This window comes from Triturus cristatus, chromosome 4_2, assembly GCF_964204655.1.
Source record: "Triturus cristatus chromosome 4_2, aTriCri1.1, whole genome shotgun sequence".
Lineage (NCBI taxonomy): Eukaryota > Metazoa > Chordata > Amphibia > Caudata > Salamandridae > Triturus > Triturus cristatus.
This window is the reverse complement of record NC_140586.1, coordinates 160704964-160722259: the sequence shown is the minus strand read 5'-3', so window position 1 is coordinate 160722259 and position 17296 is coordinate 160704964. Positions and strand designations below refer to the sequence as shown.

The 17296-nt window shown below is 46.4% G+C and overlaps 1 protein-coding gene across 8 annotated transcripts in view; it reads right to left on the bottom strand.

Annotated features, from left to right (window-relative positions):
• The window catches only part of STAT2 (signal transducer and activator of transcription 2), a 574746-nt gene that overhangs the window by 79117 nt on the left and 478333 nt on the right, over positions 1–17296 (bottom strand). For all 8 annotated transcript variants that reach the window (XM_085600900.1, XM_085600903.1, XM_085600898.1 and 5 more), the window contains one exon: positions 12688–12827. In XM_085600900.1, coding sequence (XP_085457026.1) covers positions 12688–12827 — 140 coding nt within the window. The remainder of the gene's footprint in view (positions 1–12687; positions 12828–17296) is intronic.

Below are 17296 nucleotides of genomic sequence, written 5' to 3'. Positions count from 1 at the left end.
AGATTTTTGCCATTTATTAATTATTGATTAGCCTTGCAAGACTCACTCTTTTCTTAGAAACTCTTTAAGAATTTTGACTGACATTTTGTGCCACATTTTCTTTTCTACATGGTATGCTTAATATGCAGAATGTAATATGTTCTGTATTCATTTTATAATTTCCAAATTCTGTAACCTGATTGATATTTGACTAATGAATAAACGGTCAGAAAAACTTCACTTTTAACTAAGAAAATAAAGCCCTTTAAAATACTCAGGAACTCTCTTCATTGGCTTAAATAATAATTGTATTTTGATTTTTCATGTATATGTAAAGTCTCCTGAAGGTAATATACAGTGGCAAGGGTCCAGTACCTTTACAGCGGTAAATTGAAGGAAATTAGGTTTTGCATTCAGAAATTACCGTGAAATAACCGCTGCATCACCACCTACGGCCAACACATTAAGAAAGCAGGCATGCTGGGTAACGAAGTAGTAATGTTGGGGTATGAGTTATTTTTAGGCAATTAACATTTTGGGGACATGGATAGAATGAACAGAGGCAGATTGATTTTTTGGTAAGATGACACTTCAGGAAGGAGCGCGTCTTAGCACAAGACAAATCAATGCAATGCTGGCTTGGCAAAGGGTGAGGCCCTTTTGTGCATTGGAGACTATAACATAATGGAAGCACTCTTTTGAAGTTTCAACAGAAGTAGTGAGAGAGAGAGAGAGAGGAGTCTTATCACTGCCATGCCTCCTACGCCCTTTTCATACACTTACATGTAGTGGCTGTCTCATAAGATGACAAAATGTCAAATATGTTGCCATTATAATAAGACTTCACTCAATCAGTTGTTATTGATGTCAGTACTTCATGCTAAAAAATACAATCTCCCCATTTCATTTTGGAAAAAAGTACCCACTCTTAACATTGCAAGGTGACCCATTGGAGGAAAATCAATGTGAGACTTGTGAATGGGTAGGACGAGGGAAGGTGGACCTGTGGCTCAGCATCAAAGAGAAGCCTTATTGAATCATTTTTCTTTGGGTTCAACACTCATTTCCTCTTACAAATACATTTTAAGAAGAGACACTAAGAATTTTCAACCAGACCACTTGATGGGAGAAATGCATAACAAATTAATCTAGGCCAGACATTTGCTGGAAAAACACACAGGAGCCAAATGTGGGCACAGCCAGAAGTAAAAAAAACAAACAAGCATTTGCAATGCAATAGGTCTCGCCTTTGTGAGAGTTTGAGCTATTGTCATTGTAAATGACAATGCCTTTCATGTATGTGTTTTGAAAACCTGTAAGCGGTCCGTAAACACACACTTTGTACTAACAGCTGCCAGGAAAAGAGTGCAGCTTCTGCCAGCCTTGCTTCTCGTAAACAACGACTATAAGTACAAAGTGTGTGTTTACACACCGCTTTCAGGTTTTCAAAACACATAAATAAAAGGCAGTCATTTACAATGCCAATAGCTCAAAGTCCCACAAAGGCGAGACCTATTGCATTGCAAAGGCTTGTTTTATTTTGTTTTTATATACTACGGTCTTGACCCTATGTAAGGCTGCTAGAGTGCTTTAAATATTGGAGAAAAATGCGCATAACAGGTCGTAATATAAACTAATTCTTAAAAAAGGAGCTCGAAATGCAAGGAGGGATTAATCAACGTTTAAGTGTTGATAGTCAAATAAATCCAGTTCGGCCAAAATGGATAAGCGTGCCGTTTAAAAGAGCTATAAGGCAGCAGGGTAGGCAGGGATGAGGTCTGAGGCTGTTCTTGAGCGTAGTGAAGGTGGTGGCCATGCGAGTCGCTGCTGGGAGTTTTGACTTGGTCAAGGCGTAGGGAAGCCTTCATAGCTTAGGTCTTTGCTTCTTTCGTCTAGGATTAGTTTGTTCTCAGGATATTTTGCACTATTCTGATCTCGCCTTCCTTGTAAGTGGTACTAGCAAGCTTGAACGTATTTCAAGCCTCCAGAGGCAGTCAGTCCAGTCATGGAAGGACTGGGGTGACCTGATATAATTGTCTTCTTATGGAGACAACCGAGCAACAGGGCGAGTCTCTAGGGTGGAGGTCGAGGCGAAGCCAGACCTTTGAGTGAAGCATATCGTATTCAGTTCCAGAAATCACTGTGGCCTGAATGGACGTATTCAGATCCGTTCCGGTAGGAAAGGAGTCCAGCTTTGCGCCCTTTTCTATTGTTTTGATGTGGGATTCCGTGTTGAGCTTTGAGTCTAAAATGACACCACAGCATTTCAAAGATACTTTCAGGTGTTTTGCCCTTTCCCTTCATTCTTCGGAGGTTGTCTCCAATCATTTGGTAGAACGATTACTTTTGCAATTTGAACAAGGAACCTTTTTTTCGGTGGGTTTAATTAATGTTTTTTGTGTTTTTATCCAGTTCTGGATTTCGGTTGTGCAGGTGGTTGGTAGTCAGAAGACCTAGATCCGTCGGTTTCCATGTATATGTGGGTGTCCTCTCCATAGGAGCAGAGCCAGTAATATTTTCTTTGCATCACATGACTCTCCTGTATAAGTGGAATGCACACTTTTACACCACCCATCTTGATCCTGAATGAAGAGTTCCACCGGGGGCGCTCCGGCCTGTCTGCCTAGCTACAGGGCGACCGCTGTGCCCGATGCCCCGGTTGCTGGGCTGGGGCAGGCAGCCTGCTATTTTAGGTTTCATGGTGTGGTGCGTGCTCTGTAATCCTCGGTCAGCAGCGATCTCTGGACCATAGATACAGCGCCTTCACGGGGATTGGCCTCTCTTCCCCTGACCTTTGGCGCGGCCCCGCTGTTGCGAGGGCTGTGGGATGCAGGTCCACATTCCTGCAGGTCCCCTCGGGTGTCAGTGCGGACGGCCGGACGCTATTGGGTGCTTTAAATATAAACAAAAGCCTTCTGAGCATGGCGTCTGTGCACATGGCCTCCAAAGCTCACGTACAGACGTTCTTTGTGCTGTACAGCACTGAGTACACACAGTGGTTTGTGTGGAAAATAGCACTTTATTGATGATTGGTTTGACAGACCATTCCCATAGGGTGTAGGGTCAAGACTGATTTGCATATGGCTAGGTTTAAACTGTAATGGCATAGGGAGCAAAAAACGATGGATATAGGCCCAGATCTCTGTACTGGAGTGAATGTTTCACATTGTTCAACATTCTGCCCATCAATTGTTGTTTCTGCACCTATCTAACCATGGCCGAAACACCACGAAAACAAAAGCAATATCAGTCTTCTAGTTTACTATTTAGGTGAGGTGCAGCTTGAATCCGGAATCTGCATCCTGATAATATCCCCCAAGAGTGCGCTATCTAAGTTCGGGATTCCTTTTTAAAGTCCCATGGAAATTCCTTCTTTTCTTGAACCATAAACATCATGAACACAAGTGAAAAATTGCTTGTTTCTATAAATCTTTCTCTATGCCCTGTTTGTAAAAGACTCGGGCTCTATCCAGCAGGCCTTTCAGACCCTCGACCGTAGGCTAAACAAGGCTTAGCCCTTGGATTCCAGTCCAGACTCTTGCGCTGCCTCGCCAAGGTCAACGGCCCACTGAGAGCCTCTCTCCTCTACCAGAGGCACGGCCGCCATCTTTGCTGAAGTGCCTCTGGTGGCAGCAAGAGGGAGGGCAGCCACATTATTACTATAACTCTACTACTAAGATGGTGTTGGAGTTTAGCTTGACATCGCCTGAGGTGGTGTTGGACAATCTCGAGATTGAATGTGACTGGAAAACGAGCGCAAAAACGGTGAACTTTTCCGACCATATGCGTGTCATTTGGCTAACTTTTGGCGTTGCAAGTCTGCCGTTACTGAAGGTTTTTCTGCTCACTGGCGAAAGAGAATAGATTGTGAGACTGCTTGCTGATGTCGGTCAGGAGGGTGCACGCGTGCTGTGCTCAAGCGGCGTCACAGAGGTGGGTGCGCGCGAGCTGCGCTCGGGCGGCCTCGCAGAGGACCGTGCGCGCGAGCTGTGCTCCGCTGCCTCGCAGATGAGGATGCGCTCGAGATGCCTCGCAGATGAGGATGCGCGCCAGCTGTGCTCGAAGGCAGCCTTGGAGGGGAATGTCGAGGATGCTTTCTCGATGCTCGGCCTACTGCTGTGTTGAGAGGGAGACCTCTGCACATGTGTTGCAGCCCTTACGCTCCGGGTGCAGAAGTAACCCCCCCCCCCCCCCCCCCGCAGTATGGTATGTAGAGCATGTCAGCAGTTGTAAAGGGTAACAAGAAACAAACACTGTGCTTTGGGCGGCTGCTGGGCTTCTCTGGTTGGGCTGTTGCTGTCATGTTACCCATCCGCTTCCGGGGTCTGAATGAAGCAACATGTTAATCTGCTGCGCTGTTCCCCCGCCCTTACAGCTGCTACAACTGTTATTGCGAGATGAAGATGCCTCCTTGCGTGCACCTGATTACTCAGCCGTGTGCATGTGGCCTTGTGTTCCTGTTAGTGCCATCCGTAGTTATCTTCATGTGGTTTGTTACTTTACGTAATGCGCAAGTTCAGGGAGGGCCCACCCCATTATTCATCTTGTGATACAAAACCCTTGGCAAAGAGATCTACTCTTGGCAAAATACAAAAAACAAGCGCTCGCCAGGCATCCGCTGTTTATTTTTGCATCACGCTTGCACTTTAAAGTGAAAGCAAGAAGCAAAAATAAATACCTTTTTTGTCAGGCCCAATCAGACAGCCGGACTGGCACATGCAAGGCAGCGTGACGAAGCTTCTGATAAGAAACTTCGTCACGACAGCCGTAATGCAGGAGATCCAGCCTAGATGGGCCGGGCAAAAAAGCCAAACGGAGGCAACAAAAACCCCTCCTTTCCAATGGGAAGCCAGCGTTTACCATAAACGCTGACGCTACCAAAATGGAAATGAGGGGCGGGGCTTGAGTCACCTTCTAAAAAAAGGAATATGCTACTTACCAGTATGCATCTGTTCTTGGCATGTAGAGCTGCAGAGTTGTACACTTAGCATAGATCGCCATCTGGTGATGGGCCCGGATGTTTGCAGTTTGTTTTTGTTCTTTGGACAGTCTTTGGAAGTCACGAGTTCGGTGACTCCTCCTTCGGTCCGTACTGCGCATGGGCTTCGGCTCCATCCTCAGATTGTTTTTCGCCAACAGGGAAATGATGGAGCGTAGTAATAACAGTGAGAAACCCATGTGTGTTGTATCTAAATAAGATGTACTGGAACGGATACAGGTAGCCGGGGAGGCGGGTGGGCGTGTACAACTCTGCAGCTCTACATGCCAAGAACAGATGCATACTGGTAAGTAGCATATTCCGTTCGCGGCATATGAGCTGCAGATTGTACACTTAGCATAGATTATATAGCAGTACCCAACCTTAGCGGCGACCACCGGTATCCGTTGCAGTGGTTTGAAAAAGTGTCTTTAGTACAGCCTGGCCCACCCTAGCTTGCTGCTTGGAATGCACATCCACACAGTAATGTTTTGTGAAGGTGTGCGGTGTAGACCATGTGGCTGCTTTGCAGATGTCATCTAAGGGTATATTCCCTAGAAAAGCCATAGAAGCCCCTAACTTTCTTGTAGAGTGGGCTTTAGGCGGAACAGATAATGTTCTTTTTGCCTTTTGATAGCAAATTTGTATGCACTTTACAATCCACCTAGCTATCCCTGATTTAGAGATGGGGTTGCCTTTATGTGGTGGAGAGAAGGAAACGAACAATTGTTTAGTCTTCCTGAAAGGTTGCGTTCTTTGTATGTAGTACAACAAGGCCCTTTTAACATCGAGTGTGTGTAAGGCCCTCTCTGCAACAGATTGAGGTTGCGAGAAGAAGACAGGTAATTCCACCGATTGATTGAGATGGAAGGGGGAAATGACCTTGGGCAGAAACTTCGGATTTGTGCGAAGTATGACCTTGCTGTGATGTATTTGTAGGAAGGGTTCCTGTATAGTGAACGCTTGTATTTCACCAACCCTTCTAAGGGAAGTAATAGCTACGAGAAAAGCTGTTTTCCAGGTGAGAAACTGTAGCTCACATTTATGCATTGGTTCGAAGGGCGGACCCATTAGCCGTGTAAGAACTAAATTTAGATTCCATACAGGGGAAGGTGGTGCCCTGGGAGGAATTACTCGTTTAAGGCCTTCCATAAAGGCTTTAATAGCGGGCACTCTGAAGAGTGATAAATGCTGTCTGTTTTGTAGATAAGCAGCGATCGCTGCTAGGTGTAGGCGTATGGATGAATATGCCAGGTTACACCTGTGAAGATGGAGCAGATAGCATATGATGTGCTGTATGGATGCATCTAAAGGGTTGATTGTATTGTTACGGCAGTAAATTACAAATCTTTTCCACTTTGCGGCATAGCATGCTCTAGTGGTAGGACGTCTGGCTTCCATGATGATGTTCATGCAATCAGGAGAAAGGTTAAGGTATCCAAATTCTAAGATTTCAGGAGCCAGATCGCCAGGTTGAGCTGAGCTGGGTCCGGGTGCCTGATTTCTCCATGGTTCTGGGTTAGGAGGCATGGGGATAGGTGCAGTTTTTGATGTGGTACCACTGATAGTTGTAGTAGTGTGGTGGGAGAGGTGGAAAGGCGTATGCAAATCTGCCTGACCAGTTCATCCATATCGCATTGCCCTTGGACAATGGGTGTGGGTATCTGGTGGCGAAGCTTGGGCATTTTTTGTTTTCGTGGGTGGCGAAGAGGTCTATCTGAGGATGCCCCCACTGTTGGAAGAATGGGTGAAGAACTTGTGGATGCAGTTCCCATTCGTGTAGTTGTTGCGTTTGTCTGCTGAGCAGATCTGCCATGGTGTTTTGTACGCCTGGAACGTGTTGTGCCAGGAGAAAGATGTTTTGGGGAATTGCCCATCTCCATATGCTCTGGGCTAAGCGGGAGAGCTGGGGAGAGTGTGTCCCCCCCTGTTTTTGGATATAATACATTGCAGTCATGTTGTCTGTGCGAATGAGGACTGCTTTGCCCGAAATCTGTTTTTGGAAAGATTTTAGGGCTAGAAAGATCGCCAAGAGCTCCAGATGGTTGATGTGGAGCGATTTTTGCTGTGGCGTCCATAGACCTTGCATTGTGAGGTGTAGGAGGTGCGCTCCCCAGCCGGAGAGCGATGCGTCCGCTGTTAGAATCACCTGAGGAACCGGGTCCAGGAACAGCCGCCCTTTGGAAAGGTTTGTGGTGTTCCACCACTGCAGAGAGTGATGTGTGCGGCCGTCCACCAACACCAGATCCATCAGCTGACCCTGGGCCTGGTTCCACTGTTGTGCTAGGCACTCTTGAAGTGGACGCATGTGGAGTCTTGCATGGGGCACTATGAAAATGCAAGACGCCATCATTCCTATGAGCTTCATAAACACTCTTGCTGGAAGAGAGTGTTGAGGAAGGAATGTTTTGCGTAAGGCTTGAATGCTTGTGATTCTGGCTGAGTTTGGATAGGCAATACCCTTGGAGGTGTCTATAGTGGCCCCGAGATATTGCTTTGTGTGAGATGGTATGAGGTGGGACTTTTGATAGTTCACCGTGAAGCCTAGCTGGTGGAGCAGTTGGATGGTGCTGTTTGTATGTTGCACACATTGGTGGTAGGACGCGGCTTTTATCAGCCAGTCGTCTAAGTAAGGGAAGACGTGAATATGTTGACGTCTGAGGTGTGCTGCTACTACCGCTAGGCATTTGGTAAACACCCGTGGTGCGGTGGTGACCCCGAAGGGGAGAACCGTGAATTGGTAATGCTGCCCGTCCACCACGAACCTGAGGTATTTCCTGTGAGAGGGGTGTAATGGAATGTGAAAGTATGCGTCTTTCAGATCCAAGGTAGTGAGAAAGTCTCCCTGACAGAGGAGCGGGAGGACTTGTTGTAGGGTGACCATGTGGAAATGGTCTGAATGTATGTAGGCATTTAGAGGCCGGAGGTCCAGAATGGGCCTGAGGGTCCCGTCTTTCTTTGGTATTAAGAAATATAGGGAGTAGACCCCTAGATTTTGCTGATTGACGGGGACCTGCTCTATAGCGTGTTTTTGGAGGAGGGAGAGTACCTCCTGTTTGAGCAGTGTGGAATGTTCTTGAGACATTGGACGGTGCCTTGGTGGGATATTGGGTGGGGTAGATGTTAACTCGAGACAGTACCCTGACCGAATGATTTGGGTCACCCATTTGTCCGATGTTATGGACTCCCATACGTGGATAAAGTTTTGTAGTCTGCCCCCGACCGGAGTGGGATGGTCTGGGGGGAGCGGAGGGAAGTCATTGTGCGGGCGGGGTGGCAGAACGGGTGGTGTTAGTTTTGCCCCTGCCCTTATTGTTGTTGCCTCTGTAACCACCCCTTTGGTTGCCCTTTGAAAAGGTATTTTGAGGAGGGGACTTGTAGGAGGTAGAGGCGCTATCGGTGGAGAAGCCTCTGCCTGTGCCACGAAAGGACGAGCGTCGAAAGGAACGTTTAGAGGCTTGTGTTTGTAGTGCCCCCATAGACTTTGCTGTGTCTGTGTCCTTTTTCATCTTTTCCAACGCTTCGTCTACCTTTGGCCCAAAGAGAGTTTGTTGGTCAAAAGGGTGATTGAGTATGGATGCCTGGACTTCAGGCTTGAACCCTGAGATCCTGAGCCAGGCATGGCGACGAAGCAGGACACTGGTATTTATGGCTCTAGAAGCAGTGTCGGCTGCATCGAGGGTACACTTAATGGAGGTGTTTGTAATTAGTTTACCCTCCTGTATCAGTTCATGAGCCCTGCGCTTGTGTTTTTCGGGAAGGTGTTGCATAAGAGCCTCAAGTTCGTCGTAGTGTGCTCTGTCATAGCGCGCAAGTAGCGCTTGTGTGTTTGCAATGCGCCGCATGTTTGCAGCTTGAGAGGCGGTGCGTTTGCCAGACGCGTCTAGGAGTTTGGATTCCTTGTCTGGCGGTGGGGCTTCTCCTGAGGACTGGGAGTTAGCCCGCTTTCTAGCTGTAGAGACAACTAGGGAATCTAAGGGAGCAGGGCCCTTAATGTATGCAGGGTCTGTGGGTGCCGCCTTGTACTTTTTCTCTATTCTAGGGTTCAGTACCCTGGCCCTGACAGGGTCTTTGAACACCTCAGCGGCATGCTTGGTGACACCCTTAAGCATGGGCAAAATAGATGTGGATTTGTCCTGTATGTCAAATGTGTCCAGTAGGAAGTCGTCTTCCACTGGTTCGCTGTGCATGTCCACCCCATGGTAGTGTGCTGCTCTCTGCACTAAATGATGAAACCCTAAGGAGTCCTCTGGAGGAGACGGCCTGGATGGGTATAGGCCGTCCTGAGGCATATCAGGTATATCAGGGTTGTTGTAATCTTCCCATGGGTCTGGGGTCCCCGGTGGAGTGGGATCCATTGGGGCGTCCGCCGGGTCATAGTCCGGGTCCCCGTCGTCCGGATCTGGGGACGGGGTCGGAGAGTAATGAGGTAAAGGTGGCGGAGACCTGGGAGGGGGAGGAGGGGGAGGGGGTGGAGGAGGTGGAGGAGGTGGAGGAGGCAGGGGAGGAGGTAGTGGGGAGGGCACTCTGAGGGGAGAAGTAGCAGAGTCCTTCCGTTTGGGTGGTGGAGGAGGAGCCGGAGTATCAAGGCGTCTTTTCTTGATAATTAAAGTCAATAGCCCAGTCTTTGGATCTTTAGACAGAGTCTTTTGTAAAGGGTCTGGTGTAAACAGAGCCAGTGGCGCCGAATCGTCCGTTGGCACCGATGATTTCGGAACCGAGGGCTTCGATGGTTTCTGTGCGCCATGCTTTTTTGGGGCCTCCGGTTTTTTCGGCGTCGAGGGAGTTTTCGGCGCCGGAGCGTCGGTGCCGACGGATTTGTGTTTGTGTTTGGTCGGCACCGAGAGTCCAGGCTTCGGCACCGGTGGCTTCGGAGTCGAGCTGGGTATTACTTTCTTCGGTGCCGGATGCTGTTTTTCGGCACCGGGCGTCGGCTGGCTCGATCCCGAGCTGCCGTGAGACTTTGGAGGCTTCGACACCGGGCCCGAAGGTGGGGTGATAGAAGCTTTGGTCTTGGTTTTACCCAGGCCAGCAGGCGAGGGTGTAACCTGAGTCTCTTTGGTTTTGGGCACGGGGGTGGGAGGGGGTACAGTACTCACGACCCGCTGCGCCGGTGTGATGTCCTCCACGTCGGAGTCGTCGGCCTCGGAAGCGCTGACGACGTCTTCCTCCTGCTCGGTGTGTAGTTGCCCCGAAGCTTCGGCGCCGTCTCCGAAGATGTCCGGTGGAGCTGCGGACGATGAGTGCGCCATGGTGCGTCGAGCTCTTCGATCCCGGATGGTCTTCTTTGATCGAAAAGACTTACAGGCGGGGCAGTCACTGGCCTCGTGTTCTGGAGAGAGGCAAAGGTTACACACCTGATGGAGGTCGGTGTGGGGAAATTTAGACCCACATTTTGGGCACTTTTTGAACGGAGTCCTTTCCATCGGCCGGGACCGGAGTCGAGGAGGGCCCGAAGGCCGGTGCCGATGTACGGGATGGAGAAAAGTGCCGCTTCGAGAGATGAAGATGATGATGAAGAAACTCGAAGAAACGAGGATTTTCCGTCGAGGCTGGAACCGTAGAAGTTCGAAGCCGGAGCACGAAGTATCACATCCGAGCCCGATGGCGGAAAAAAACAATCTGAGGATGGAGCCGAAGCCCATGCGCAGTACGGACCGAAGGAGGAGTCACCGAACTCGTGACTTCCAAAGACTGTCCAAAGAACAAAAACAAACTGCAAACATCCGGGCCCAACACCAGATGGCGATCTATGCTAAGTGTACAATCTGCAGCTCATATGCCTCGAACATCTTGTTTACTATAAGTCTCAAGGCGAGGAGCGCATGTGTGCTCCAACGTCAGCCGGGACCTAAAAAAAACAAGAGTGTAGTATCAAAAGAGGAATGGGCAGTGATGGAGGAAGGCGGAGAAGTGGTCAATGTCAGCATGGTCTGGAGACTGGATGATAAGGGTACAGAAAAATGAAAGAGTCAAACACCCATACAGACCAACATGGTAAACAGGGAGCCAAGAAGACAATGGCGAATTTAGTGCCAAAAAAGATTGGCATGTTGCTACTACCCCCTAACCTCTCCTCAACATAATCAAAAGTCTATAACCAGTCTGAGTAATGCCCCTCACCTTCTGGCCCAAAATGAAAGACCCCGCTAAGTCTAGACCAATGCCCCTCTTTACTGACGAGTGACCAAGAAGCTCATTTGAGAGCACCTCCAGGTCCGGTCTCCCCATTCTCTACAGTTATGCTTTGTAAAAACCACATACTGTTTCCTTTAATTCTTAATTAGCAGGTAGTGGAAATCACATGGTTATCCGGGGTGAAAGTCCGTGGAAATGGTGAAAGGGCCAGTAGGAAAATGGGGAGATAGTGGATGTAACCCTAGCCGGAGCCATTAAGGGCTATGTAAAGAAAGAAGAGGTAACCAAGTTTGTGAATTGGGCTAAGTTAGTAGGAAGGAGCGGACAAGGCCAATTACACCAGCAAAAGAGAAAAAAAAAGTATAACTGTAAACAAGGCTACTAAAGACTTGCAAGCAGTGGATGAAGGCGGGCTGCATGTGGGGCTATAAGGGAATAGGTAACTGAAGGTTTATATGGACAAGATGAATGTGGAAGGTGGTGATGTGAATGGGGCCAGTGTGGGAATCTGTCGAAAGTGCCAGGAGTCAGTTTTGGCTTGACTCTCATACATCCATCAAAGCTTCACACTTTTTGCCACACACAAAACCCTTATGAATGCATTTTTGTTTTGATGAAATGACCAAAACCAAATTCCTAAATATTCCATATGATCTAAAGCTACACAGATCCTTCACAAATGCAAACTGCTTGAGGTGCTTGTTATTGATACACAAGAATCCGGAAGTATGGCAAGGCTACACTTTTTTTTAACAAAGGGACGGTGCACTCAAGGAAAAGTCTTTTCAAATATCCCAAAGGTTGTTCCTTTATTCTTATTCAAATCCCAGAAAAGTCAAACTCAGCCAACGCGTTTTCGCCGGTAACCAGAAGAAGCGCGCTCTTTTAAAGAAATATGGAGCCCACACATTGGGCATAAATATACAACAACAGTGTTGACCGAATTTTGCCTATGATACGTATTGACGAAAAAAGAATCTGACTGTTATTTGTATTATCCGGTGACGCACATACGATCGTACTTATACGCATACCTTTCAGCTACTTGGAAAGGTTATACACCTTTTTACATGAACGTTTATATCTTTTGGAAGCCGATCCTTTTGAAGTTCGTGAAGTTCGTTTCCTAAAAAATCCATGCCCTGACGAAGTTCGTAAAGAACGAAACGCGTTGGCTGAGTTTGACTTTTCTGGGATTTGAATAAGAATAAAGGAACAACCTTTGGGATATTTGAAAAGACTTTTCCTTGAGTGCACCGTCCCTTTGTTAAAAAAAAGTTTGTATATCTGGTTTTCCAGTAGAGCACAAGTGCGGCTTGCTCTGGACGTGTTTTTGCACCAACTAAGAAACTGTATATTGAATTTGGATCTGGTGTGCTTAACATTGGTCAGCCGTACGGTCCTTTTGTTCACACATGGCAAGGCTACACTTCTAAACACCACTAGAGTTTAATTTAGGCAGTTCTGATTCATGAAACAAATGGAGTCAAGCATGCAAATGTACTGAAGATTGCTCGGTGGTGAACAACACTAATCCCTTTGATACTGGCAAGAAAACTTAAAATCCAAAGAGAAGTGATAAGCAGGCTTACCATTAGTCTGGAATTCTACCCATGAAAAGGTGATGGCACCATCTTTACAGCTCTCACTAAAGCGTAGAAGGAAGGTACCAGTCCTTTTTGTCTTCAGCAGTAACTTCTCCTTCCTACGGCTCACAAAACCCATGACCCACCTAAAGGAGTGAAAATAATTATTGAGTGCTGCTCAGTCTAAACATACTGACCAGAACATGCAGCTTTATTAAGATGGACAAATCTCCACCCATGAAATCACCCAACTAAAACAGGTCAGATTACGGCTTCATACCATCGTGACTCATTTGTATGCAATCTCTCCAAAGGCTAAATCAAGTGAGACAGAGAAAAAGGAACACACAGTTTTCATCTAGTCTGAAAGGTCCCTCTAGTCCGGTACCAATAAGTATTCTTCTTGTACACTTTTGAGAAGTCATCCGGAATGAATGACCAGTTACATGGCCCATGAAACTTGTCCTCATTTTACTTTTCCAGTTAAAATTGCTGGAACTAAAGGACTGGGGTGGCGTGGTGAGCAAAATAACGATGGATTAAACCCAGATCTGTGACTGGAGGTGAATGTTTTGCCAATGTGCAACATTCCGTCCATCATCTTGTGTGTTTTGCGGAACTAAAGGACAGCAGGTAGCTTGCTGACACCGACCTTTCTCGCATTTAGTCAACCAGTCGTACTCCCTCTGGGCCTTGTAGATACAACCAGGCATATATGAGATCCTTTTTATTTTTTTTACTAGTTCTCTTTTGCTTTCAGAAGCTTACATCAAAAACCGTTAACATACAAAAGTACACAGTACATTTGTATAAATAATCAAAAGGAAACAATAAATACGATCAAATTCAATGGCAGACAAGAATTAATAATGAATCTGAAGTACTGACTTAATTAAAGTGCAATTGTGCCTAAATATCACTCAGAAAAACATCTTTAGATCATTAAAATGGTACAAAACTGTGTATAATCCACAAGACTTGTATTTTCACTAAATTTTAAAATACATCTCTTAATAAAGTGCAACATAACCAATTTTCCTAACTGAAACAGCATTCTCATATCTTTGTAGATCCCAACAATATACAAAGCATTAAACAAGAAAAGTATGTTACATCTATAAAAATATATTGTTAGACATGATCTTTAGCAAAATATGTACCTTATATCTTTATGACTTTTGAGATAGCACCGACACGTTTACAATATAATTCTTCACGTTGTCTGACTTGAATCATTTTATCGTACTAGTTGGAACTAATGAAGTCTTCCACCAATGAAATATTAGTGAAAAAGCCACTAACATTGCTGTGTAAATCAGCTCCTGAAATGTCCTTGCGGTGCCATTCAAATGATAATATCCCAACAGGGGAAACATAGTATTACATGGAATATTTATGCTAAATACTTCAGCCAGATTTCAGACACCTAACAAAATTTATAGTATTTCAGGCAACCTTTTCAAGGGACGGCCACGCTAGGTATCTACCAACAAAATTACTTTCCTCAAACCTTTTGCTGATATGTAGAATTAGGATCAAAATTCATGATACAATAATATTGGCGCAGGTGGATTCCAGTTTTTTCAAAATGAATTCAGTTTTCCTGTGTGTCTCATCTTGATACTCTTTCTTAGGCGCACGTAAACTAATCTTTGAGATCGGATTTTTCTGCGGCCATGGACTTCCTAATTGTAATATCTTAAGTTATTAACAGTGCTCGTAAAGAAGCTTCAAAAGTTTCCCAAACCACTTCCGGGGAGGGATGAGTCACAATAGTTGGCAACAAAAATCGGAAGGAAAATGCTACTTACCAGTATGCATCTGTTTTTGGCATGCAGAGATGCAGATCCACACACTTAGCATAGATCGCCATCTGGTGTTGGGCCCGGATGTTTGCACTTGTTTGGAAAATCTTTAGAAGTCACGGGATAGGGGACTCCTCCTTTGGACTATAGTACGCATGGACATCTGCTCCATCCTCAGATTGTTTTTCGCCAGCAGAGAAATGATGGAGTTTTGTAAGAGACAGAAAGATGCCCGTGTATGCTGTATCTAAATAAGATAGTACTGGAACAGATAAAGGTAGCCGGGGAGGCAGGTGGGCGTGTGTGGATCTGCAGCTCTACATGCCAAGAACAAATGCATACTGATAAGTAGCATTTTCCGTTCGAGGCATATGAGCTGCAAATCACACACTTAGCATAGATTGCATAGCAGTACCTACCCCTAGCGGCGACCACCAGTACCTGTTGCAGTAGTTTGAAATAGTGTTTTGAGTACAGCCTGGCCCACACTAGCTTGTTTTGGATTGGTTCTGAGGACAACCTTATTGTGATGGATTTGTAGGAAAGGTTCCTGAAGAGTTAGTCCTTGCAGTTCACTAACTCTTCAAAGAGAAGTGATAGCTATTAGGAAAGCAACTTTCCATGTTAAAAACTGGAGGTTACATTTATGTAGAGGTTCAAAGGGAGGACCCATTAGTCTTGTGAGAACGATGTTTAGATTTCACACAGGTGAGGGTGGTACCCTGGGGGGAATTATCCTTTTGAGGCCTTCCATAAAGGTTTTGATGGCAGGCACTCTGAAAAGTGATAGGTGTTGTCGATTTTGTAAATAGGCTGCTATGGCAGCGAGGTGCAGCCTAATAGATGTGTAGGCTAAGTTGCACCTTTGGAGATGTAGTAGGTAACCTATGATGTGTTGGATAGACACGTCTAGGGGATTGATGATGTTATGACAGTATATTACAAATCTCTTCCACTTGGCTGCATAGCAGGCTCTATGGTGGGACATCTAGCTTTTTTACTGACGTTCATGCATTCAGGGGGAAGGTTAAGGTAACCAAATTCTAAGACCTCAGGTGCCAGATCGCAAGGTTGAGCTGATCTGGGTCCGGGTGTTGGATCTCTCCACGTTTCTGGGTTAGGAGGCGTGGGGAGAGGTGTAGTTTTTGGTGGGGAACTACAGACAGTTCCAGTAATGTGGTGTACTACGGTTGTCTGGCCCAAGTTGGAGCAACTAGTATGAGAGTTAGTGCATGTTGCTGTAGTTTGCGCACCACAATTGGAATGAGTGGGAGAGGTGGAAAGGCGTACGCAAATCTGCCCGACCAATTGATCCATATCGCATTGCCTTTGGACAATGGGTGTGGATACCTGGCGGCGAAGCTTGGGCATTTGACGTTTTCGTGCGTGGCGAAGAGGTCTATCTCTGGTTGCCCCCACATTTGAAAGAATGGCTGAAGAACTTGTGGATGAAGTTCCCACTCGTGAAGCTGTTGCGTTTGACGGCTTAACAGATCGGCTATTGTGTTTTGGACTCCTGGGACATGTTGAGCTAGGAGAAAGATGTTCTGCGGTACAGCCCATCTCCATATGCTCTGAGCCAGTTGAGAGAGCTGCAGAGAGTGTGTCCCGCACAGTGTATGTAGTACATGGCTGTGATGTTGTCTGTGCAGACTAAGACAGCTTTGCCTGATATTTGTTTTTGGAAAGCCTTTAAGGCTAGGAAAATGGCTAGAAGGTCCAAATGGTTGATGTGGAGTAACTTTTGTTGAGGAGTCCACCTGCCTTGCATGGTGTGATGTAATAGGTGCGCTCCCAAGCCGGACAGCGATGCGTCTGCTGTCATGACTATCTGTGGCACTGGCTCTAGGAACGGTTGCCCTTTGGAAAGGTTCTTGGTGTTCCACCATTGCAGAGATCGATGAGTGCGACCGTCTACCAACACCAGATCTGTTAGCTGACCTTGAGCCTGGTTCCATTGGTGTGCTAAGCACTCTTAGAGAGGACGCTTCTTGAGTCTTGCATGAGGTACTATGAGTATGCAAGAGGCGATCATCCCTATTAGCTGCATGAACACTCGTGCTGGGAGAGAGTGTTGAGGCTGAAATTTGGTTATGAGAGCTTGCATGCTTGCTATCCTGACAGGGTTGGGATAGGCTAATGCTTTTGAGGAGTCTATTGTGGCACCGAGGTATTGTTGTATGTGGAACGGTTGTAAATGAGATTTTGCGTAGTTTACTGTGAACCCCAAGTTGTGGAGTAGTTGGATAGTGTCGTCAGTGTGATGTACACAGACTGTATGAGCTGGTTTTTATGAGCCAGTCGTCCAGATATGGGAAGACGTAAATGTGTTGTCTTCCTAAGTGGGCTGCCACTAACGCTAGGCACTTGGTGAATACCCGTGGTGCTGTTGTGACTCCGAAAGGGAGTACTTTGAATTGATAGTGTTGGCCGTCCATTATAAATCTTAGATATTTCCTGTGAGCTGCGTGAATGGGAATATGGAAATAGGCGTCCTTGAGATTTAGAGTAGCAAGGAATTCGCCTTGTGAAAGAAGAGGAAGGACCTGCTGGAGTGTAACCATGTGAAAGTGGTGTGATTGTATGTACAGGTTTAGAGGTCTGAGGTCTAGAATAGGCCTGAGCGAGCCGTCCTACTTTGGTATGAGAAAATATAGGGAGTAAACTCCTGTTTTCTGTTGGTGCAGGGGAACTGGTTCTATTGCACCATTTTGTAGGAGGGAGATCACCTCCTGCTTTAGCAGAGATAAGTGTTCTGATGACATTAGGCGTTGTTTGGGTTGTATGTGTGGTGGGGTAGAAGTAAGTTC